The 22478-nt window shown below is 40.8% G+C and overlaps 2 protein-coding genes across 8 annotated transcripts in view; one reads left to right on the top strand and one right to left on the bottom strand.

The window, feature by feature from the left end:
• Positions 1-22478, top strand: part of LOC114553116 (zinc finger protein 271) — a 687947-nt gene that overhangs the window by 442701 nt on the left and 222768 nt on the right. The window lies entirely within an intron of this gene.
• Positions 1-22478, bottom strand: part of LOC114553117 (zinc finger protein 239) — a 134890-nt gene that overhangs the window by 88654 nt on the left and 23758 nt on the right. For 3 of the 7 annotated variants that reach the window (XM_028574269.1, XM_028574270.1, XM_028574271.1), the window contains exons 3-5: positions 19952-20208; positions 19505-19673; positions 13796-14953 (exon numbers count right to left, since the gene is read on the bottom strand). The exons of 1 other annotated variant lie outside the window; for it this stretch is intronic. In XM_028574269.1, the coding sequence (XP_028430070.1) occupies positions 14087-14953; positions 19505-19673; positions 19952-20208 (1293 nt within the window). In that variant the 3' untranslated portion in view covers positions 13796-14086. Of the gene's footprint in view, positions 1-4609; positions 4763-6314; positions 6456-13795; positions 14954-19504; positions 19674-19951; positions 20209-22478 lie in introns of those variants that run through there. 3 more of the 7 variants (XM_028574278.1, XM_028574279.1, XM_028574282.1) reach the window with 3 other exon arrangements.

Raw genomic sequence — 22478 nt, forward strand, 5'->3', positions numbered from 1 at the left:
CATGTCTCATGCCTTGGCATGTCCAACGGTAAATTCAGATGTTCAGAATACAACGGTAAATTCAGATGTTCAGAATAGCCTACGAAATTGTGAATTATTTTCTAAATGAAGTCACGGGTAAGTTAGTGAACATGGGAGGCATAAGATGGGAGGTCTCCAGGCTGCAGACCTGTTGCCCTTTCGTGACTGATATCGAAGTCTGGACACGGTGCAGAACGTGTGCTGAGGTAGCCTGGACATGTGAAGGCAAGGCCATCTCTCCCGAAAGCGGTCAAGAAATCGCTGTGGTTTCAGAACCCTTTTTTTGAGGCGGTTCAGCCATGGCATGCAAGCCTACAGTTATCCGGCCAGTCTGGCTTGCTTGGGGCACTGAATTGAATTAAACACACAAAGCATTTGGCTAGGAGGGGCAGGTGGGCTGAGGGTTAAAATGCAGTGCTCTCATTGGCCGAAGGCTTTTCACTCCACCTACACGCTGTGGCTCAGAGGCAGAATCAACGTCATAGATTGCATGGAATGCGTACCTAGAGGAGCAGCGAATCGTACAAGCATACATAAGGGTCAAAATGCATGCAGAGTACGAAAAATGTTGGCAGGTCTGCTAGGTGGAGTCAGGCTGAGGATGAGAGACTAGGTTAAGAGCAGTAGTTCATGAATGTATATTTTAAGATATATCCTTCAGTTGGTCCGCTATTATCTGTCATGCTTTTTCTCACTGTTTTTTTTTATTATAGAGGCCGAGTTTCCTTCTCTACATATTATTATATGCTTTGCTCCCTCGTATATATGGCCATAGAACAGAAAGACACTGACGACTTTGGACTCTAGAATCCAGAAACTATAAAGAGAATGAAGTGATAAATATAATGCACATTGCAAACATGAATGTAACAGAGTATATTCATCAGTTATTTCCCCCCCAGCTAAATATAAGGTCATAAACCATTGCGGTGTCCTCTCCCTGTTGTTACATGAAGGTACAGTAGTATACACCAGATAATTACTGGTTCAGTGAACTAAGACTATCATTTGACAGGATTGTACAATTAGCATATGTTCTTAAAAAATGTACAATCCTCCCAAAGTATAGTCGTTAAAGAATACAAATAAATGAATCAACTAAAATAATTGAAGGTGCATTGGTATAGAAACAGACATGTACAGCACTTTATGTATTGCCCTTAGTAACTGACTTAATTTAAAAACATTTGGCAACTTTATCAGCCTTTTCTAATTATCTCAACAACTGCAGTAATATATTCATCAAACTTCTAACAATATGGACAGCAGTCTTCATACAGTAACAATATCACAGTAACAATGTCACATGAATAATAATAAAACATAATGGTCACAACTTTAAATAATAACAGTAGTTAAATGATCAGCAATATGCGCCTGTTGTATTTTAATGCAGGCTGATGATAATAATAATAATAATAATAATAATAATAATAATAATAATAATAATAATAATAATAATAATAATAAGTAAAACCACTGCTGAGTGAACAGAAAAGACTAGTAGGAGTAATAAATCCTGGCTGTTAGCATGGTCAGAAGCAGGCTAGCTGTTAGCCTGGTCAGGAGCAGGCTAGCTGTCCAGAATAAATCTCCATGGTAACTTATCTGCCTCTGCTTTTGTGCAACCGAGTCAAGTCTAAATTCATCCAGGATAACGGGAATATCCCGGCTTATTCCCTTATCCTGGTTTTGTGAAATAGCCCTTTGGTTGGTTCTTTCTGGGAATAAAGATTTACAAAGAATATGTTTAACGTTACGCCATTTTATATTGTGGCATCACAAGGGGACGTGTGGTAGAGGGGCGCTATTTTCCTCTACAGGAGTTGCTACCCAGTGGCAAAATGGCCGCCACCCACACTACAAGTCCCAGAATGCACCGCACAGGGAGGAGCAAATGCCTCAGCCTGTTCATTATGGTGCGTTCTTTTTGTCTTGTAATCGCGACTAGTAGCTTGAGTGTGACGTCACATCCATGTCGGAAAACGAGTAACCGTGGGTTGTTGCGTTCTTTTTGTCACACAATACTACGAGTCGGAGAAAAGATGGATTTTTGTAACATTTTTAGTAACATTTAGGATTCTATTCACCCAGTTATTGACATATTACACACATATATTTCACAGTTTGATACATGAAAGTTACGTTTTGATTAACATTAACATTAGGCTACTGCTCTGCTTTCTGCTCAAGACTCGGCTTAAAGCCGTTGTTGTCATATAGCAACCGAGCGTCTCTAGCCAATTTCAGCTGCACAAGCTACAAAATAACTAATCAGGCGGTATTTAACTCCTAATAAGAATTGCCTATAGGTAGCAGTATACAGTGCTGTGTACCACTTCTTCATTTGGTTACAACAAAGACAAAAGTGCTTAAAATTGTAGAAAACCACAATGTTTACTACGTGTGATGCACGATGTAGCCATCTTTGAAAGTGAACTCGGGGTCCTCTGAGTTCAGACGACTTGACGAGTCGTATATATACGACCTCGGTGGCGTTCTTTTTGCAACTTCCGGTTCGTAACTCCGGAAAACAACTCGTAAATCGACTTCGGTGGACAAAAAGAACGCACCATAACTGCAGGTGCCAGGGTTTCCTTTATGTTGATTTGACCGTGGCAGCCCCCCACGGCAACATTTCTGCCCCCCATGGTATCAGAAATAGGGCTGCTTTGTTAGAGTGCATGTCGGAGAAGGTTTGTATTTTAGGGGCAATATTTACATGCTGAAGTAGTTACACTGCATTAAGACAATGGAATTAATAGTGGGTTTATTGTTATTTACTACAGAATGCTTAGCCTATATGTCAAGATCAAAGTTGGCCTATAGAGTAACTAAAAAAATACAGTTCAATCACAACTGAAAATATGCCTCATTGTGTGTGTGAATAGAGGTAAATAAATATAATTGTCTGTGTTGCAGCAAAGTGTCAGTTCCGTTTCATGGGGGGGAGGGGGGTTCGGACCTGCCCCCCCTGCTAAAAAAAATCCTAAAGGAAACACTGAGGTGCTCATACACTGGAGGAAGAAAAAGAAAGCAGAGGCAGAGAGAAGAAAAGCAGAGTTCATGGGGAAAGAACCTAAGCTACCAGGACTTTGCTAAACCTAGTAGTTTTATTCCCAGTACGTTTTTGAGTTTGAGTTACTGTTTTTCGTTGGACTATTTTCTGAAAAGAATGCTTAAAATAAAACCTCTGTTTGCCTGCAACCACTATTACACAGGGTGATACACTGGTGAGAGCAGATTACGTTTACCCATGTATGCAGCTCATTTAAATAGCTCACTTTATCTTATTGTATGAACAGTTAACTTCATTTTATATTACATGTAGGGTTGGGTACCGTTCACATTTTTACTGGTTCCGGTACAGACACCTGAAATTTGGTTCCGGTACCAAACGCTACTTTTTTTGGTACTTACCCTTTGTAATAACAAAAAAAATAATTTCAGTTGTAAAAAGAATTTCAAACCTATTTATCCTAAAGTAACTTCACTCTGTCCGCACCTCTGTGTGTGTGTGTGTGTGTGTGTGTGTGTGTGTGTGTGTGTGTGTGTGTGTGTGTGTGTGTGTGTGTGTGTGTGTGTGTCTAGATGGCGTTTCTTCTATCGGGGGGGTTCTTGAAGTGGCTGAGAAGTTATCTACATAACAGGCAACAGTTTGTGATGATGGTGAAAACATGTCATCTTGTTAGAACAAAATATGGGCTTAACCCTTAGCACGGTGTTTCCATTTCAGCTGAATGAGTCTTTACTGTGTTTTCATTTACGGCCACTCTGCTTTCTCTCCTCTCTGTTGATATATTCCACAGACAGTTCACAAAGCTCTATTGTCAATGAACTAAAAAAATATAAAAATAAAAAGTTTGCCTAAACCACTATCTAGGTTTTGTGAAATAGCCCTGTGGTACTTTAGAGTGGTTGTTGTGTCCAGGGGGCTATTGCACAAAACCAGGATAAGGAAGTAAGCCGGGATATTCCTGTTATCCTGGATGAATTTAGCCTTGACTCAGTTTCACAACAGCAGAGGCATGGTAAATTTCCTGAGTAACATTATCTTCTGCTTACTTTTAAGGCAAACAGTAAAACCGTTAATTTGTGCAAATGATTAGTAGCCTAATTCTTGAATGGTGTGATCATGATGGTTTCAGTTCAGAGCAGTGGTCAGTAAATGTAGATTTTTAGGCTGCTTACACATTCAGTCGGTCTGTGATCGTCTGCCTCACTTTCTCTCGCTGTTTCATTACAGCGGCCGTGTTTCTTTTTTTACAAATAATGTGTTTCACGTTATCAAACTTCCACAAGAAGCTGCTGCTGCTCACTCTAGATAAAGTATGAACAATGATTATTCTCCATTTTAGCGTCAGTAAATCTGTTATCGACCTCGTGGTCTGGTGAGGAAAGCTGTGAACACGAATCTATCCGAATTACATCAGCCTGACTCGACCTAGTCTCTCCTCCTCAGCCTGACTTGGCCTTCGTGAAACGCACCAAGCCAGGCTGCACAGATTAGACTAGGACAAGCCTCTCTTCATCAGTTCTCCTGGAGTTATAAATTCTACTTTTGTGTGATACCCCCCTGAACACTGACCTGAACATGGCTGGTATCAGAGTCCCAGTCTGCTGCTTGTCTTCTGGGGACCTTGTTGCTCCGCTGCTCCTGGTTCTGGTTGTCCTCCTCCATTCCTCTCTTGTCCTGAAATCCAGCAGATGTCCACTGGGGCTGCTGGACTCACTCTGGATTCTGTTCAGTACAAATCAAAGCAGGCAGAGATATTCAGGAGCTGCTGTCTCCTCTCCTTTTCCTCACATCCACACACAACTAAAACAACAGTCGGCAAACTCAAAGCAGAGGCTGGAGAACTGTTCCATTTCCTTCCTCGCTACACAATGAACTCGGAGTAGTTTGGAGAAAACAACTTATATTAAACTGGGAATAAATTTGGACAAAACAATAAAAGGTCAACATTATCCATCCATAAACTGGGAATGAATCTAAACAACTGCAACAATACTTGGCCAGGTCAAATCCCCCACCTATTTTATTTAATTAAATTTTATTTTAAATTAATTTACTAGCCTGCAGTTTCAACCTTTCACACAGTTTACAGACTTAAATATCTGGTTTAAGGGATGAGAACTTTCAGATCCATATGTAATGCGTGTGCAGGTTAGTTCCAGTGGTGTAGTCTACGTGATACGCAGGAATACGCAGTACACCCACTAAGAAAGCTCCAGGATTTCCATATACCCACTTAAAAATGCCCAATGGCACGCAACAACATACTTTCCATTATATTTTTGATATATTTTCAATTGTCATCTATTACTTTCTTCTTAGCATAGGCTAAATAAAAGGTATTTCCTAGGGCTGTCCTCGACTAAAGAAATTCTAAGTAGACTAACACTTATACGATTATTTCGACTAATCGATTAGTTGATTTAAATGACAGAGCTGTGCGCTTTGAGAGGTGGTTAAGACTAGAAAAGAACAATATAAATGTAGTTAATTAATCATCTGTAAAACTGAGTTTCTCCACAATTAATCCTGCAAAAGCACCACTTTAAATCTTGTGTTTACCATATATGTGCTCAGAAGTTTCTTGGAAATGAGTAATTAAGCATGAATAAGCATAAAAAATGACTTATCCACTAAAGAAATCTTAGTCGACTAAGACCAAAACGACCGATTAGTCGACTAATCAACTAAGAGGTGGCAGCCCTAGTATTTCCACCATAAATTGGTGCATTAAACCATATCCAAATGCAACGAAAATTACAGTTGCTGTGCTGACGCTCAAAACTTCCCTGGGGGAGGACACCCAGACACCCCTCCCCCCACCCTCTGGACTGCTTCCACCACGTGACGCTGCTCCCATTGTTCACCTTCCTCTAAAATATTAGAAACACTAAAGCAGAACCAGAAAAGCCAACACGGTAGAAATGTAGTGGAGCTTCATTATTTCGGAGAGTTTCCCTCTGATATTCTGTCCAATCAACAAGCGACTGCTTCCACCACGTGACGTGTGTTTCCACTGTTTGCTGCGTTTGATAAAGTGCAGTGTGACGCAAACCGAACCAAATGAAAAATGCAACAATGTTACAACTTCAGCCCCGAATCTCACCGAGCCCACCGAACTACAGAGGAGCAACTAACGGAGCACACTGTTGCTCAGCAACGGACGTTCTGTTTACCTGAATCTTAACAACAGCAGAATGGGAAGCTAACGCATGCGCAGCTCTGGTTTCTATTCGCTTTGATAGCCGTGTAAAAGAACAGTTATTAAAGTGTTTACCTGAGTGTGTGTGTGGGTTTACCTGGAGCTCTGTCTTCTTAAAACCGTTCTTATACTGTCTATGTTTAAAACTCACTAATAAACAACACAACTATCCCGCCGCCAGCCCGAGATCACAGTGAAGCAACGAGACTTCCGGTTTCCTCCAAGTCAGGGTTTTTCAGATTAAAGTTTAAAATGAAAGAACGCCAGCACCTGGAGGTCAGGAGGGGAACAACAGATACACATTCAGTTCATTAATCAGTTAGTGGTGGACTTGAACTGAGGACATTTACTCAAGTACTGGACTTAACTCCAGGTACTTGTACTTTACTTGAGAATTAAATCATGTACAGCACTGAAATAATTAAAACTATTTGCAAGTATAAAGAGAAATAACTAAATATAATGTAAGCATTTAAATGTATGTTTCGACCAGACTCCATTTACATAAAATAGCAATTTCATGATTTCATTTATAGTCAATAGAAAAAGAAAAGGAAATTATAGTGTTAAAGTGTTCCAACAACAATCATCACTCTGGTTTGGTTGAAATAAACCCTTAATTCACCCATTTACATGTGAAAATATGCTGGCTCTATACACGCTAAAAGTCCTGATTATTTACATGGAGTCTGGTGGAGATATGCTGGCTCTATACACGCTAAAAGTCCTGATTATTTACATGGAGTCTGGTGGACATATGCTGGCTCTATACACGCTAAAAGTCCTGATTATTTACATGGAGTCTGGTGGAAATATGCTGGCTCTATACACGCTAAAAGTCCTGATTATTTACATGGAGTCTGGTGGAGTTTGGTGATGGTGATTTCGGGGCTGTTTCATGTTAAACTAAAAGGATCTTACTCTTTAACTAAAAGCTCTATCTCTGTAGGGATCCTTTCCATAATGTTGTCAGACACTTAGAATAATAATCTGAGTCTGTCAGCGGCAACAACAGAACTTTTAGTGGATGGAAACTTTACCTTTTAATTAGGAGTTTAAACACAGACACAACAGGAAGAATAAATCCATCAAATCAAGTCACAAATAATCAGCATGTGGCCTTGTTTTATTTCAATCATTTTACATTTAGTTGTTCCACATTCCCAGGCATTTAAAAGCAATTCAATCATTGAGGTTATTCTACAAGTCAGATGAATAAATCAGCTGTTTACTATCTGACCTGGTCTGTTTCCTGCTGCTCCATCATTCTTTAGTGTCCTCTGGAAACAGTTTGCTTTCTATTTTCTGACTTTGTATGACATCATCAGTGTCTTTGCTTTCAGTCTGAACACACCTCAACAGATTTAAAACCACATTCAGTCACAGAAAATACGAACAGGGAAGATAAAATGTCAGAAGAAGATTATTAAATGAAAAGTTCACATTTCTCTCTCTTTCTCTCTCTCTAACAACAGAATGAACAGATAACAGGGTGTTGTGAATATGTTACATTTCACATTAAATTCTATGAGGAGAACTGAAGAACTGTGTCATAAATTGTAACACCGTCTTCCTCCCAAAAAATGTATCGGTGTGTTAAATATCATTTTTGGATAACGCTCTTATCAATACATTACGGTAATAGTGTTGGTTGTTATATTTGAGGTATTACAGTTTCTCATACTGCATGTATGCCAGTTCACTTGTGTGTAATGATGGAGACAGATGAACAGAGCCGTGCACATGTATGGAATAAATAACAATAGAAAACAGACGCTCCGTTTATACTTTCACGTCAAGTTCAAGTCAGTTAACTTAACAAAAATCACAACCTCCGCACACATTTTATACTTTTTATTCCTCAATTCATACTACAAAGTAAAATAAAATTAGATTGTATAATAATATTAATCCTTAGAGTTTTTTGGACAAAAAAACTATGTACATGAAGGATTGTTTGTTCCACAATGACAAAACTATCATATCTGCAGAGGGTCAGTTACTGGCTTGTAAGAGAACTAAAATCCAAACTTTAAGAGTCTGACTGGCCAACAGGAATAAAAGACGGGAAAAGCAATAAGATGAGACAGCCATTAGGCAGAAAGGTTAGAACCCTAGTGGTACCAAAGCAGAAGGTAATAGCAGAACCATTAAAAGGTGAAGGAAGTAAGGTCAGTATTGGGATGGCATTTATTGTTGAGGAGTCATTCTGCAGCAATGGAAACAAATCAGACATTTAGAAACTTTGGTTTTTGTCATCACACAAGGCTAATAGATTATGAATTATTGATCTAATCAAGTGTAGCAGTCATTAACATGTGTTCAGATATAATATTTTAAACATCAAAAACTTCATTTTCTGCATTCTGTTTTATTTTTCTGCAACAATTTGTGCCTTTTCTGGCTGTGTGGCGTGAGCGTGTCAGCTGCGTGGCGTGTCCATTTTTATTTGGGCTCCCATGGCAACAGGTTAGAGCTTACACACTGCCTGTGTGACACGCACGTCTCACGCCGCAGATCTTCCCCCAGTCTCCCCTGTGCTCTACTTCTATTGGATAGTCGCGTTGCGTTTAACTGATTCATTTGCATAAAGATGGGTATCGGCAAGCTTTTTGACGAACAGCATTTTTTCAAATGCAGCGCCACCTTCCCGGAATAAAGTCGCTTGACGTCACTTACAAAGTTCTCAATGTTTCGCTTAACACGTTGGGACCCTCACTATGCTACCGTTGAAGTTTGGTGATATTTTTGAGCCTTTTTAGTGGTATAAATAGCAATGTGTCTTTACTTTCCCTGTGCCCCGAATACTAGATAGCGCTATAAGCTAGGTTAACCAGCAGTCCGCGCTAGCTTCGTTGGAAAAAAAAACATGTCCCAGAGAACGAGAGAGTTAATAACCCCTAGGTTGGTCCTTTAAGCCTACGGTCAAACTTTAAAGGCTGAACGGCAGACGTGTTCATCTCGCTGTTACTGTACTGTCAATAGCCGTTACACGTCACTACCCCAGAATGCATTGAGACGTAAATAACCATGGCGGCCTACGAGGGAACAGATTTTCTGCATTTTTTAACAAAAAACATAACATTTGGAGTGTTCTTGTAGCACCTTTTTATAGCTGACGCCCACGTTAATCTTATAAGGCCAACATGTCGTACTAGTCGGGGTTCCTTTTAACAGACGCTCTGCTCCAACTCCTCTTTAACACAACTAAAGACATTTAGGGCCCTATTTTAACGATCTGAAACGCAAGTATTAAATGTGAAACGCAAGTAGCTTTGTGGGCGGATCTCGAGCGCTGTTGCTATTATACCGGCGGGATAAATGACTCTTGCGCCCGACACAAATATTAAATGGGTTGGTCTGAAGTAGCTAGGTGTGGTTCGGGCGTAACGTGCGATAAACCAATCAGAGCGTCATCTCACATTCCCTTTAAGAGCAGGCGCGCTTGATCCATGGCGGATTGCTATTATGACGGCGGATTTGCCTGGCGCACGCCAGCGGGAGCTGTCCGAGATGATAAATGCCCGTCTTGTCTGGGTGGCGATGTTGCTGCGGCGTCTCGAGCGCATCTCCTCAAGTCTGGAGAGGATTGCTGCAGCCATGGAGCGTGGGCCTCCAAACGCACCACCTGCCCCTGTTGTGCCCCTTCCTCCTCACCCCCCCCCACTCCATCTCCGTCCACCCGCTCCATCAGGAGCACATCGTACATACTCCTGGAACAGATCCCGCCGGAGTGTCCAATCCCTCCGTAGTTCAACATCACGTCTCCTTAAGTCCTCTAATATTTCCTCATTTATATCGTCAACACGTCCAGGCGTTTTTTTCCCAATTTACAGCGTTAAAATGCATTCGTTTTTTCTAGCGAGTCAGCTTCCAGTAAGATGACAGTTCCCTCCAAACAGTGGCCTAGGTTTTAACAGACACTCTGCTCCAACTCCTCTTTAACACAACTAAAGACATTTAATGATAGAGCCAACACTGTCAGCTGCTCCCATTGTTCACCTTCCTCTAAAATATTAGAAACACTAAAGCAGAACCAGAAAAGCCAACACGGTAGAAATGTAGTGGAGCTTCATTATTTCGGAGAGTTTCCCTCTGATATTCTGTCCAATCAACAAGCGACTGCTTCCACCACGTGACGTGTGTTTCCACGGTTTGCTGCGTTTGATAAAGTGCAGTGTGACGCAAACCGAACCAAATGAAAAATGCAACAATGTTACAACTTCAGCCCCGAATCTCACCGAGCCCACCGAACTACAGAGGAGCAACTAACGGAGCAGACTGTTGCATAGCAACGGACGCAGATCAATAGATTTCAGTGGAGCAGATATTTCATACAATGTTAGTATTATTCATATGTTAAAGACAAACATATTAATTAGAACAGTTTCCACTTTTGCTATTTTTTTGCACAACTTCACCTTCTTCTTCACATTGAAGACTGCAATTCAGTGTAGTGACAGCTTTTCAGAAAACCTTTAAATATTCCACTTCAGTATCATACATGGTTGGTGTTATTTAAAATGTAAACTAATTAATAATATTCCAACTTTTCCAACTATTCTTACTGCTTCACCTTCTTTCACATTAAAGCCAGCAATCTAGTTAAACTTTAGTAATTTAGCTTTTCAGCATTCACAAGCATTTTCTGCAGGAAATGCATTTTCAACAGTAACTTTTCAGATTAGTTTTTACCCTTCCTTCATGTTTGTGATAAACTGAAGTATGATGTCATAAAGAATAAACCTATAAAATAAGAAAAAACTAAATGTCGAAGTTCAATTCAATTCAGTTTATTTAAGAAGAGGACAGATCAAATTAATAAAACAAATGATTATACATGGGTTAAACATCTTATTTTGAAGCTAGTGACTGTCTGCTGATTTAAGCCTTGATATAATTTAAACAGGTGAGTTATATAAACAGTTGTTATGAAGTGTGAAATTAGCCTCATAGACCAAAACGGTTTTTTTGTACCAGGCTGTGAACATTTATATATTTCTGATGTAAAGTCTGGATTTATTCACATGGGGGTCTATGGGGAATGATGTGAGGAACTGTTCAGTGACACACATAAACATAGTTTTCAACATCTTACTGAGATATTAATAATCACTTAAATAAAACATACATAACCTGACACAAGCTAGCATTAGCTCAATTCAGTATCAGGACAGTCACTTAACTTACTGTTAGCTTAAAAGAAGGATTAATGTTACCTTTCAACACTTTAGTAATAGTTAGGATGACCAGATTTCCCGGAGCTAAAACCGGGACACTTTGCGCGTGACTGACTCCGCTCCTGGTGTAAACCGGGACATTTTAGCGCCCCGATAGGCTTTTGTCGGGACTCGGGACAAACAATTGAAAATCTGGACTGTCCCGGTCAAACCGGGACGTCTGGTCACCCTAGTAATAGTATAATATTGTAAAACACATATTTCATCCGTGAAATGTTATTTCATGTTGCTTAGTTTAGCATTTATTTCACATGAACATCCAAAAGCAATACATCTATCTTTTTCTGAGTCTGTAAGATCAGTTGTCTGTCCCAAGATGGCGGCGGCACAGACACAGTTTAAACACATTAACTGTTCAAGTCATTTTTTAAGCAGCAGCAGCCATGTTCTGATTAAAGCTTTTGTCATCTTAAATGACAATAAACTGAATATTTCAGCAATTTGACATCACCTTAGTAAACAGTGATGGGGATTTTTGTAAATTGTATTTACCAGGTGATGAATTAAGAACAAATACTTCTTCATTGCAGCATTAGTTAAAGGGGTGATAGAATGCAAAACCAATTTTACCCTGTCATAGTTGAATAACGACAGTTCGGTAGGTAAATAGGACATACATAGAAGCTCAAAGTCCCACTGACACCCCTTTACTATGAAAATTTCATATTTTGAAACTGCCGCTGAAAACGGGCGAATCCCAACAAAGCTGGAAGTTGACGTCAACCTCCCAAAAACCGGAACCTTTGTCAGCCCATGGGTGTATTAAGAGATCGGTCACGCCCCAACATTTACATAGGCTACACAACTGACCTGAGATCAGGTAGTCTTCCGAATCTAGGTCTTCTGAATCTATCTAGGTCACGCAGATCTCTGCTATTCCATTACAAAATTCACTTCTGAAACTTTTTAATGCGAGAAATCAACTATGTAAAGCTCAAATATGGGCCGTTTTACGAAAATGGATGGCTAATTGCAAATTTTGTCCGACTGTGTGTCGGAGTTCAGCGCCGGTGCTGCCTGTGTTGTTGCCTCGCTGCCTGGCATGCCTTCCCTCACACACCCCGGCCTGCTCTGAGGTACTTGGAGCTCCGTCACGACTGGCAGCCCACAGCACTCCATACCCGCTCAAAGTCACCGGTTTTAGGATAATGGACTACTAAACGCTGGTGCTCTGACAGAGCTCCAGGGCCTGCAGCTCCCCTCTTCCTGCTAGCTAAATGCCCGGTGTGTGTGAGTGAGAGCACGGTCAGCGAGCTTGTTACGCCAGCAATTTCTTACCACAGGTTCCAGTTAATCTTTTAATGTGTGTAATTATAATGTGTTGACTTATTTAAACAAACGATTGGGGAAATAAACGCCGCTTGTCCGCGAGTCTCATTGATAGAGCCTGCGGCTGGATGTAGCTCTATCAATGAGAGCTAGCTCCTCCTACAATTCCTCTGAAATTCACAAATATTCATTAACTTGAAATCGGACCCCGTTGTTAGCTTTATAAGACATTTAGGGAGATCTTGTATAAGTGGCGTGATGAAATTCAAACTGTAAATATACAGAAATTACGCCAAAAATGAAGCTAACTATCCGTGATTTGTAGCTAGCTACACATAGCTAGGATTGAAGGGACAGTCATAGATAACGAAACCACCACTGTTCACAAAAATTCATTAACTTGAAATCGGACACCGTTGTTAGCTTTATAAGACCTTTAGAGATATGTTGTATAAGTGGCGTGACAAAATTCAAACTGTAAATATAGCTAGTTATGCTGACAGCCAGCCAAGATTAACTGGAACTGTTGTAAGAGATTGCTGGTGTAACAAGCTCGCTGACTGCGCTATCACTCTCACACACGGGCCATTTAGCTAGCAGGAAGAGGGGAGCTGCTGGCCGGGGTCTGTGGAGGAAGGCAGGCCGTGCAGCGAGGCAGCAACACAGGCAGCACCGGCAGCTGAACTCCGACACACAGTCTTACCAAATTTGCAATAAGCCAACAATTTTCGTAAAACGTCCCATATTTGAGCTTTATATAGTTGATTTCTTGCTTAAAAAAGTCTCAGAGTTTAATAACATAATAGCCCGACAAACAATGTATAACTTTGCAATGGGACCTGCTGTCGAGTCTCCCATGTGTTTCTATGTAGTTTGCTCAAACCAGTCAGCGCGTAGCTCATTCTGAATATTCATGAGCATACCATATTTGGAAGAAAAGCTCTTGTTCCAAATAGAGCCATATTCACAGGGTAGTTAAGGGCCTAATAAAATACCATTCGGGCAATTTTCAGCCCAACCAATGTTACATACCCCATAAGGAGACCTTAAAGAACAGTGTAAAATACCCTATATAATCATTCTATCACCCCTTTAAAAAGCGCTGGCAGTTGAACCCTGAATTCAGAATATTTTATTACAGGAAAACTAAATCATTTTGAGTGGAATAAATCCCTTCATAAGGGAGGGAGTGTAATGTGTAGTCCTAGCCAGGATAACATCCATGCTTTTCAGAAGATAAAGTTACTGCTGGTCAACCTTCAATGTGGAGAGAAGATCAGAAAATAAAAACACAGCTATCAGGACATGAGGAGGAGGCAGGAGGAAACAGAAACATGTTCACAATGAGGCAGTGTGAATGAGCTGATGTCTTTTAAGGTCACTGCTCTGAGAAAATATTTTCCCACATTGTTCACACCAGTACGGCTTCTCTCCAGTGTGAACACGTCGGTGAAATTTAAGGCTATTGCTCTGAGAAAAGGTTTTATCACATAGATCACAGCTGTAAGGCTTCTCTCCAGTGTGAACACGCTGGTGAGATTTAAGGTTACTGCTCTGAGAAAAGGTTTTATCACATAGATCACAGCTGTACGGCTTCTCTCCAGTGTGAATGCGTTGATGTCTTTTAAGGGCCCCACTCTCAGAAAAATTTTCCCCACATTGTTCACACCAGTACAGCTTCTCTCCAGTGTGAATGTGCTGGTGGTTTTTAAGCCCACTACTATAAGAAAACGTTTTACCACATATACCACAGCTGTGAGGTTTATCTCCAGTGTGAATGTGTTGATGTATTTTAAGGTGACCACTCATAGAAAACGTTTTCCCACATTGTTCACACCAGTAAGGCTTCTCTCCTGTGTGAATGCGCTGATGAGATTTAACGCTACTGCTCCGAGAAAAGGTTTTACCACATAGACCACAGCTGTACGGCTTCTCTCCAGTGTGAATGCGCTGATGTGTTTTAAGGACATTACTAAAAGAAAAAGTTTTCCCACATTGTTCACAGCGGTATGGTTTCTCTCCAGTGTGAATGCGTCGGTGCCTTTCCAGGCTACCACTCCCAGAAAAGGTTTTACCACATTGACCACAGCTGTGTAGATTCTCTCCAATGTGAACTCTCTGATGAATCTTTAAATGTCCAGATGTTGTGAAGGATTTGTCACAGTGTTGACAGTGGTGACGTAAGGGTCCCTCTCCTCTCCGTTTCTATAGCAACAGACAAAAAGAGAGAGAGAGAGAGTTAGTGAACAACCTTCTTAAACCCTGGACTTGCTCTCACTCACAATTCTCACTCTTCATACAATAATTTATGACAAAATTAAGTTAAATATGTGCCGGTTGCAGATAGAGATGCACCGATTTCAACTTTCTAGGCCGATTCCAATTTTCCATTGAGTTTGAACTGCCGATATCGATTTTAGCCGATTCCAATTTCATATTTTCTAACCACTTTCCAGCACACACAAATATTTATTTTCTCTTTTCTTTAATAGAAAATTTTTTTGAATAGATAATCGATCACTATAAAACAGAACAATATAAATGACTCCTGGTGTGGGACATTCACACACATCTAAAGTGCAATGTTAGAACCATTTCCTTATTTTCAAATCCAATATCACACTAAAATACATATATAAATAAATAAATAAGTCTTGCAGTATAAAGATATTTCTCAAAACACACACGCAGGCCTGTTTGAACGTCAACAGTAACATTACCTGACCGCAGCGTTCGCTAATAATAAATAATAAACATTTGTTCACTCTCTTCAGTTTTACTTTCAGTTAGAAATTCCATGGTAACTTTAAAATAAGACAAACCTTTCATACATTCTGGGTATTTTTCATCCTTTAAATCCCAATAAAACCTTTTGAAATACATACATTCATTTGATGTCACAATAAAGGTAAAGTTCTTCTGGTTGCAGACATGTTACTATGGAAACCATCAGGCTCTTCTCAGTGTTTCCCACAGGTTGAGAATTTACTGGTGGTGGTGTGTGGTGGAGGATGTGACAGTGTGGTTGGCGATAGCTAGGTTTAGTAATAATGGGTTCAGTTATAAACTAATCAAATGAAGGTGAAAACAATGACTACACAACATTATCAGACCATTTAGAAAGAAAAAACTATTTACATATTAAACAACTTAGAATAAGAGTTGACACCTATACAGATGAAAATATTGCGACACTATGCGGCATCTGACACAATTTAAGGGAAGTTTTTTTTTGCCAAATGTTAACGGTTCAGCAGATAAAATACCCATAATACTAAGTATGCTCCATACAGAAAATGACATGTTATTATTAATCTCAACACTGTTTCCTCCTAACTCCTGTTAAATCACATAAGACTAGGAATTTCTAAAGTAAATTGTTGTTCATTTTATTTGTTAGATCCTAAACATAGCCTACTGTTCTGTACTATACATGACCTGTTGCACTCATTAAGATCTCATCTGAGCAGATTTCTGTCACTCTGTAACTCTGAGTTGTAGTTTAAAACTTTTACAGCCAATTTAATAAAATTAAGAGTTTTATTCGGGCTTGGGTCCATGAATACAGTTAATGGATACAGGCACGGAGAATTGAAGGCTCGGTTAGCAACCGTTAGCTCTGAATAGCAGTTAGCTAGCTCCATTATAAAGACATGAAGCGGAGGAGCCTGCTGTGGAGAGGGGTAACAACCAGACTCTGATAAATGATGTTCAGGGAGCTTTCACAGCAGCATGACCCCGTTTTTCTACAGTTTTATTAGTACAGTTAATCCCATTGCAAGACCACCAGCAGCATGCTACTACTAACGATAGCCTCTCTGAGCAAGTACCATGTTGACGCCGTCATGCATACGGCACTCAACTTTGCGAGGGGGAGGGACTGGAGGCAGCTGGTCTGTGTGCGCTGTAAAAAATTCACCGTTGGTTGGAAAGAAAATTTAATTTGGATTTTATCTACCTGGGCGGGTCTCAATTTACCTGGGCGGTGCGCCCCAATAGAACCAATGTATGGGAAACTCTGCTTCTAACCTCAGTAGTGTGGACGTGAGGTGTAAACATAAAGGATTTTCATTTAAAAAATGTTAGCTAGTGTTAGGTAGACCCCCAGACTTACAAAAATGGATTGTTGAGAAGTAACCAAATGGCTCAGAATTACATGAAATCAATGTGTTGTTAAAGTGGTATTGCACAACAGTAGAACTTATAAATCCAGGATAACCGATAAAGCGAGGCTTGACCTAGTCTGATCAGAGCATCCTGGCGTTGTGTGTTTCACGACGGCAAAGCCAGGCTGAGGAGGAGAGACGAGTGGCGCTTTTCCATTACATGGTACCTACTCGCATTGCCTTTTTTGGTTTTCCATTACGAAAAAAAGTACCTGGTACCTGCTAACAGGTACTTTATTTAGTACCTGCTCAGTCGAGGTTCCAAGCGAGCTGAGGCGAGCCGAGAAGGTGACGTGAAACCCTGCAGGCTGCTGATTGGTCGGAAAGAAACGTCACTGATCACCGCATTGCTTGCGACAGACGGCATTTTTAAATAATTTAGCCAGCGGTGTTTTTTTGCTGCCGGAGGCTCCACGCAGAGCTTTCTCCGTAGCATACAAGTGGCCTGATGTTTATACTTGTGCACTGGTGTGTGTGTCGAGTCGCCGTGTGTGTGTGGGGAGCTGGTGAGCGAGGGAGAAGTGAGAGAGTGCCGGCGATTAGCTCCGCAGCGAGTAGTGACTCTAGAGTCATATAGTGAGAGAAACAAAGTTTCTCCTCTGGTCTTTCTGACCACGGTGGGAAATCTGGAGCAGGAAAAGTTAACTATCTTGTTGATTTCATGTTGTTTACGGAGAAGGAGAACCAGGAAATGAGTCGGGGGGGAAATGCAACGCTACCAAGCCACGCCCACGGCAGTCGCTATGACGACCAGCCACGCTAGAGGCGATACTTAAATCTGCAATGGAAAAGGGACGCACAGTGCGCTGAGTCGAGGCGAGTAGAGTCGAGGCGAGTCGAGCAGGTACCATGTAATGGAAAAACGCCATAGGTTGAGTCAGGCTGAGGAGGAGAGACTAGGTCGAGTCAGTCTGAGGAGGAGAGACTAGGTCGAGTCAGACTGAGGAGGAGAGACTAGGTTGAGTCAGGGTGATGCATTTTGGATAGATCAGCGTTCACGGCTTTCCTTACCAGAACGCGAGGTCGATCACAGATTTACTGATGCTAAAATGGAGAATACACATTGTTCATACTTTATACAGAGTGAGCAGAAGCTTCTTGTGGAAGTATGATAACGTGAAACACATTATTTGTGAAGAAGAAACGCGGCCGCTGTAATGAAACAGAGAGAGAAAGTGAGGCAGACGATCACGGACCGACTGAATGTGTAAACAGCCTAAAAATCTACATTTACTGACCACTGCTCTGAAATGAAACCATCATAATCATACCATTCAAGGATTAGGCTACTAATCATTGGCACAAATTAACAGTTGTAGTTAGGGCTGCACAATATATTGTAAACGTTGCGTTAACTTGAAACGGGTAAACCTTGTGGTGCATTCAAAGTTATTGTAAAATACCTTTTTCTCATCTGTTTTTGTTGTTTAACAGCAAATTACTGGTGAAATAAGTTATTATTGTTATGTTATTATTAGGGCTGTCAGCATTAACGCGTCAATTGCGATGCGATTAAGGGCCGAGCAAGTTTTTTTGAATCGCATGCTGCAATTTATAAATTTATTTTTGCTTTGCGTTGTGCCTAACAGGCTACTATTTTAACCCCGCACTTCTACTTATCATCAAGCTGCCATACTTCCTTGTAACACTTCCTGCTGCTGCAGGCTGCATACAGCAGCAACACAATTCTGAATGGTGCTTTTTATTTTCCAAAACTCCTGGACGGCTCAAGTCGAAAGCCACATGCACATTCACCGAAGCACGTCAAACTTGAGCTACCACCTACGAGCTAAGCATAGTACAGTTAACGTGACTCAGATTGATGCTTGCGGGCTCAGGCAAAGCACTATTTTGGAGAGTGATACTCGCCGACCTGTTGATGAAACCAAATCCAAAAAAGTTACTACAGCTCTTGCGAAATGGGTGGCAACTAACTGCAGACCTGTCAGCATCTTAGAAGACTCAGGTCTTAAAGATGTACTACGGTTGGCAGGTTCTGACCCATCTAATACATTGCCGTCGAGCGGGACAACAGCCCCACGCACACAGCCTGTACGACATGGAGAAAGCAGCCCAACTGGAACTCCTGCAGTACAAACGCTGTCTCATTAACCGGTGATCACTGGACGTCAGTGAGTAATCAAAGTGATTTAGAAGTTTTTTAGTACTTGGAGGAATTGTACAATTATGACAGATTCACACTTTGTTCTTTTGTTTACAGTAAATAAATAAACAAATACAAATCTTAAAGTCAAGTTCATAAAGTAACTTTCTTTGCATTCATTTGATTCCCAATCAAGATACACCAGTAAGAATTGCTTTCCATTGTTAATATGTACTTAAAAACAGTTCTGAAGAGCAAAATAATAGAATTTTAATCATGTGATAAAACATGCAATTAATTCAGCGATTAATCACAATTAAAAAAAATGAATTGTTTGACAGCCCTAGTTATTATTAAATTTTCAATAAATCATATCATTCAATCACATCAAATTCCTCCCTTTTTTGCGCTGTATTAATATTCATTAATATTGAGATTAGATTTCTGGGACTCTTCAGTCTGGAGTAACCTCTTTCCTTCGCTCACCTCCTCTTCCTTCCTCTTGCTCCCTCGCTCCACTGAGTCTCCCGAGGCCTCACTGACAACTTTCCTCTTGCCCTCCTTCTTCTTCTCCTCCTTCTCTTTGTGTTTCTGCATGTACTCGGTGATAAGGTCGACGTCCAGGTTGTCTTGCGGCTCCCATGTGTTATCCTCACTGGAAAGGTGAGTGCAGACAGAAGAAAATCTCCTCAGGCTTTGTTTTTAGGCAATACATTCTCACTCTAATTGCTAATTCGTACTGCTCCTTTTTTCGATTGCCATTTTGTAAGGTTATTTGCGGGTCTGCAACTTGGTGTCAAAAGAATTTCAACTTTCAGGGCACGATACAATGCCGAAATTTATACTGTAGGTTATCTGCAATTTTTAAATGAACAAGATACTATATAAATATATAGAGAACACCAATTATTAATATTATAGACTCATACTTACTCCGAGAACCCCTTCCATTTCAGCAGAAACTCTACTCTTCCGTTCATCACTCTGCGGTTCAAAACCTTCTCCACTACATACTCCTCCTCTTCCTCCTCCTTCACTGCTGCTGCTGCAGAAGGTGCTGCAGGCTGCTCCTCCTCCTCCTCCTCCTCCTTCACTGCTGCTGCAGGAGGTGCTGCAGGCTGCTCCTCCTCCTCTGCCTTCTTGCCCTTCTTTCCTGCTCCAGTCGCCAGCTTGACGTCTGCTGAGGGCTCCTTTGGTAGACCCAAGGGGGAAACATGCAGAGATAATGATACAAGGGTTAAAAGAACTAATGGGAGGTGTGAGTGAATTATAGTTTACCATATTTAACTATATTTAAATGTTCTGTTTGAATGGAGAAAATGCAAGGGCTGATGAGGTGACCAATCCATAGGACTTCAGCCTCAATCAACGACAGTTCATTTACAGGAAAATCGCCAGATGTTCCTCGCCTTGCAAAACTCACTTCATTTCGGGAAATAACAAACTTTGAGCTAGCGAGCTACACACTGAAAATGGCAAGTTTAGAACAAAGTTTTGATAGTGCAACAAGGCAGGCCAGGGGTTTCACAAAAGCATAATTTATAAATCCAAGATAACAGACAAAGCAAGGCTTGACCTACTCTTATCGGTGCAGCCTGGCGGTGCAGCCTGGCCCGAGTTGGTGCATTTCAGGCTGAGGAGGAGAGACTAGGTAGATCAGGCTGAGGAGGAGAGACTAGGCTGAGGAGGAGAGACTAGGTCGAGTCAGGTTGAGGCTGACTAGGTGCAGACCTGCCAACCTTGAAGAAATTTTACGAGTACCTATATTACAATAAATTTGTATTACTGTGTATAGGAATGGAGTGGATGAATGGCTATAGGTGTAGTGAAACTACACAAATGTTTTCTTATATCCTGTGCAATATTTTGTGCCCATATATTTTTGTTAGTCTAACCAATAGGAGGCAGAGTGAGCTTAAGTACTTCTGTGTTAAAGATGAGAGTCAGACCAGGTTAACACATAGCCTTCTGATTACTGAAGGGAAATTAAGTAGTCCAAGTAATGATTTACTCATATAACAACTTTAAATAGGCCTAAAAAAGTAAACTAAAAAAGCACAAGATTGAAGCCTGGCAGAGACACAAATAACATGGGTCAGATATTTTCAGATAGGCTTTTAAAAGGTTGACATGGGTGATAGGGCTGAACGATTTTTGAAAATAATCTAATTGCGATTTTTTCCCCAAATATTGCGATTGCGATTCGATATTCGATTATTTTTTTAAGCTCTTTGTCTTCTGTATTATTCAACAAAGACAAACAATAAATCATTGTATAGTATGAACAACACACAATTACACACTAGACAGTTAAAATAATATAAAAAATATATATATATATATATATATATATATATATATACACACACACACACACACACACACACACACACACACACGCAAGTAGTTTTTTACAGTGCACTGAGGAGCTGCCTCCAGCCCCTCCCCCTCGTGAAGTTGCGTGCCGTGTGCATGACACCGTCAACACTGCACTAGCTCAGAGAGGCTATCGTTACGTTAGCTGCTGCTGGTCTTGCCGTGGGATTAACTGTACTAATAAAACCGTTGAAACACCGCGGCCACGCTGCTGTGAAAGCTCCCCGAACCGTCATTTATCAGTCTGGTTGTTTCCCCTCTCAGTGGCAGCTCCTCCACCCATATCTTTATAACGGAGCTAACCGCTAACCGAAGCTAACCGCTAATCAGAGCTAGCTCGTTGCCAACCGAGCCTTCAGTTCTGCGTGCCTGTATCCATTAACTGCATGTATGGACTCGAGCCCGAACAAAACCCTTCATTTTATTAAAATGGCTGTAAAAGATTTAAACTTCAACTCAGAGTTGTTTGAATGACAGAGATCAGCTCAAGGTACGGTGTAGCGTTAGCGTGCTAAGTTGGTGCTTTCTCTGCGGAGTGCAGACTGATTTGCTCTCGCGAGTCACCAAATCGAGACCAAATCGCAGCCTTTGCGATTAGGAAATCGCGTTTTAACATATCGCGATATTATCGCAAATGCAATTAATCGTTCAGCCCTAATGGGTGACACTGCATTATGTCAGTTGCCATCACATTGGCCTAGCAAATAGCCCTCTTGTATGCTATGCATCATTAACTGAGCTCGTCACAGCTGGACTCCCTGTTATGATGTCAAGGTTATTATCATTATTTATGTTCTAACTGCCCCCAAATGGGAAGGATGGCAGGTGCGATAGGCTAGCCTACTGACACTATGAACGTTTTTTTCAAATCCTTTTATTTTTAATATCATTTTGTTTCGGGGGTGGGTGGTATTTGCAAGAGTGTATGAATGCAGCGTGGAGACCTCCTGTCTCATGCTCCTCGCGTCTCATGCCTGGGCATGTCCAACAGTAAATTCAGATGTTCAGAATACAACGGTAAATTCAGGTGTTCAGAATAGCCTACGAAATTGTGAATTATTTTCTAAATGAAGTCACTATTAAG

This window comes from Perca flavescens, chromosome 3 (genome assembly GCF_004354835.1).
Source record: "Perca flavescens isolate YP-PL-M2 chromosome 3, PFLA_1.0, whole genome shotgun sequence".
In the NCBI taxonomy this organism is placed as follows: Eukaryota; Metazoa; Chordata; class Actinopteri; order Perciformes; family Percidae; genus Perca; species Perca flavescens.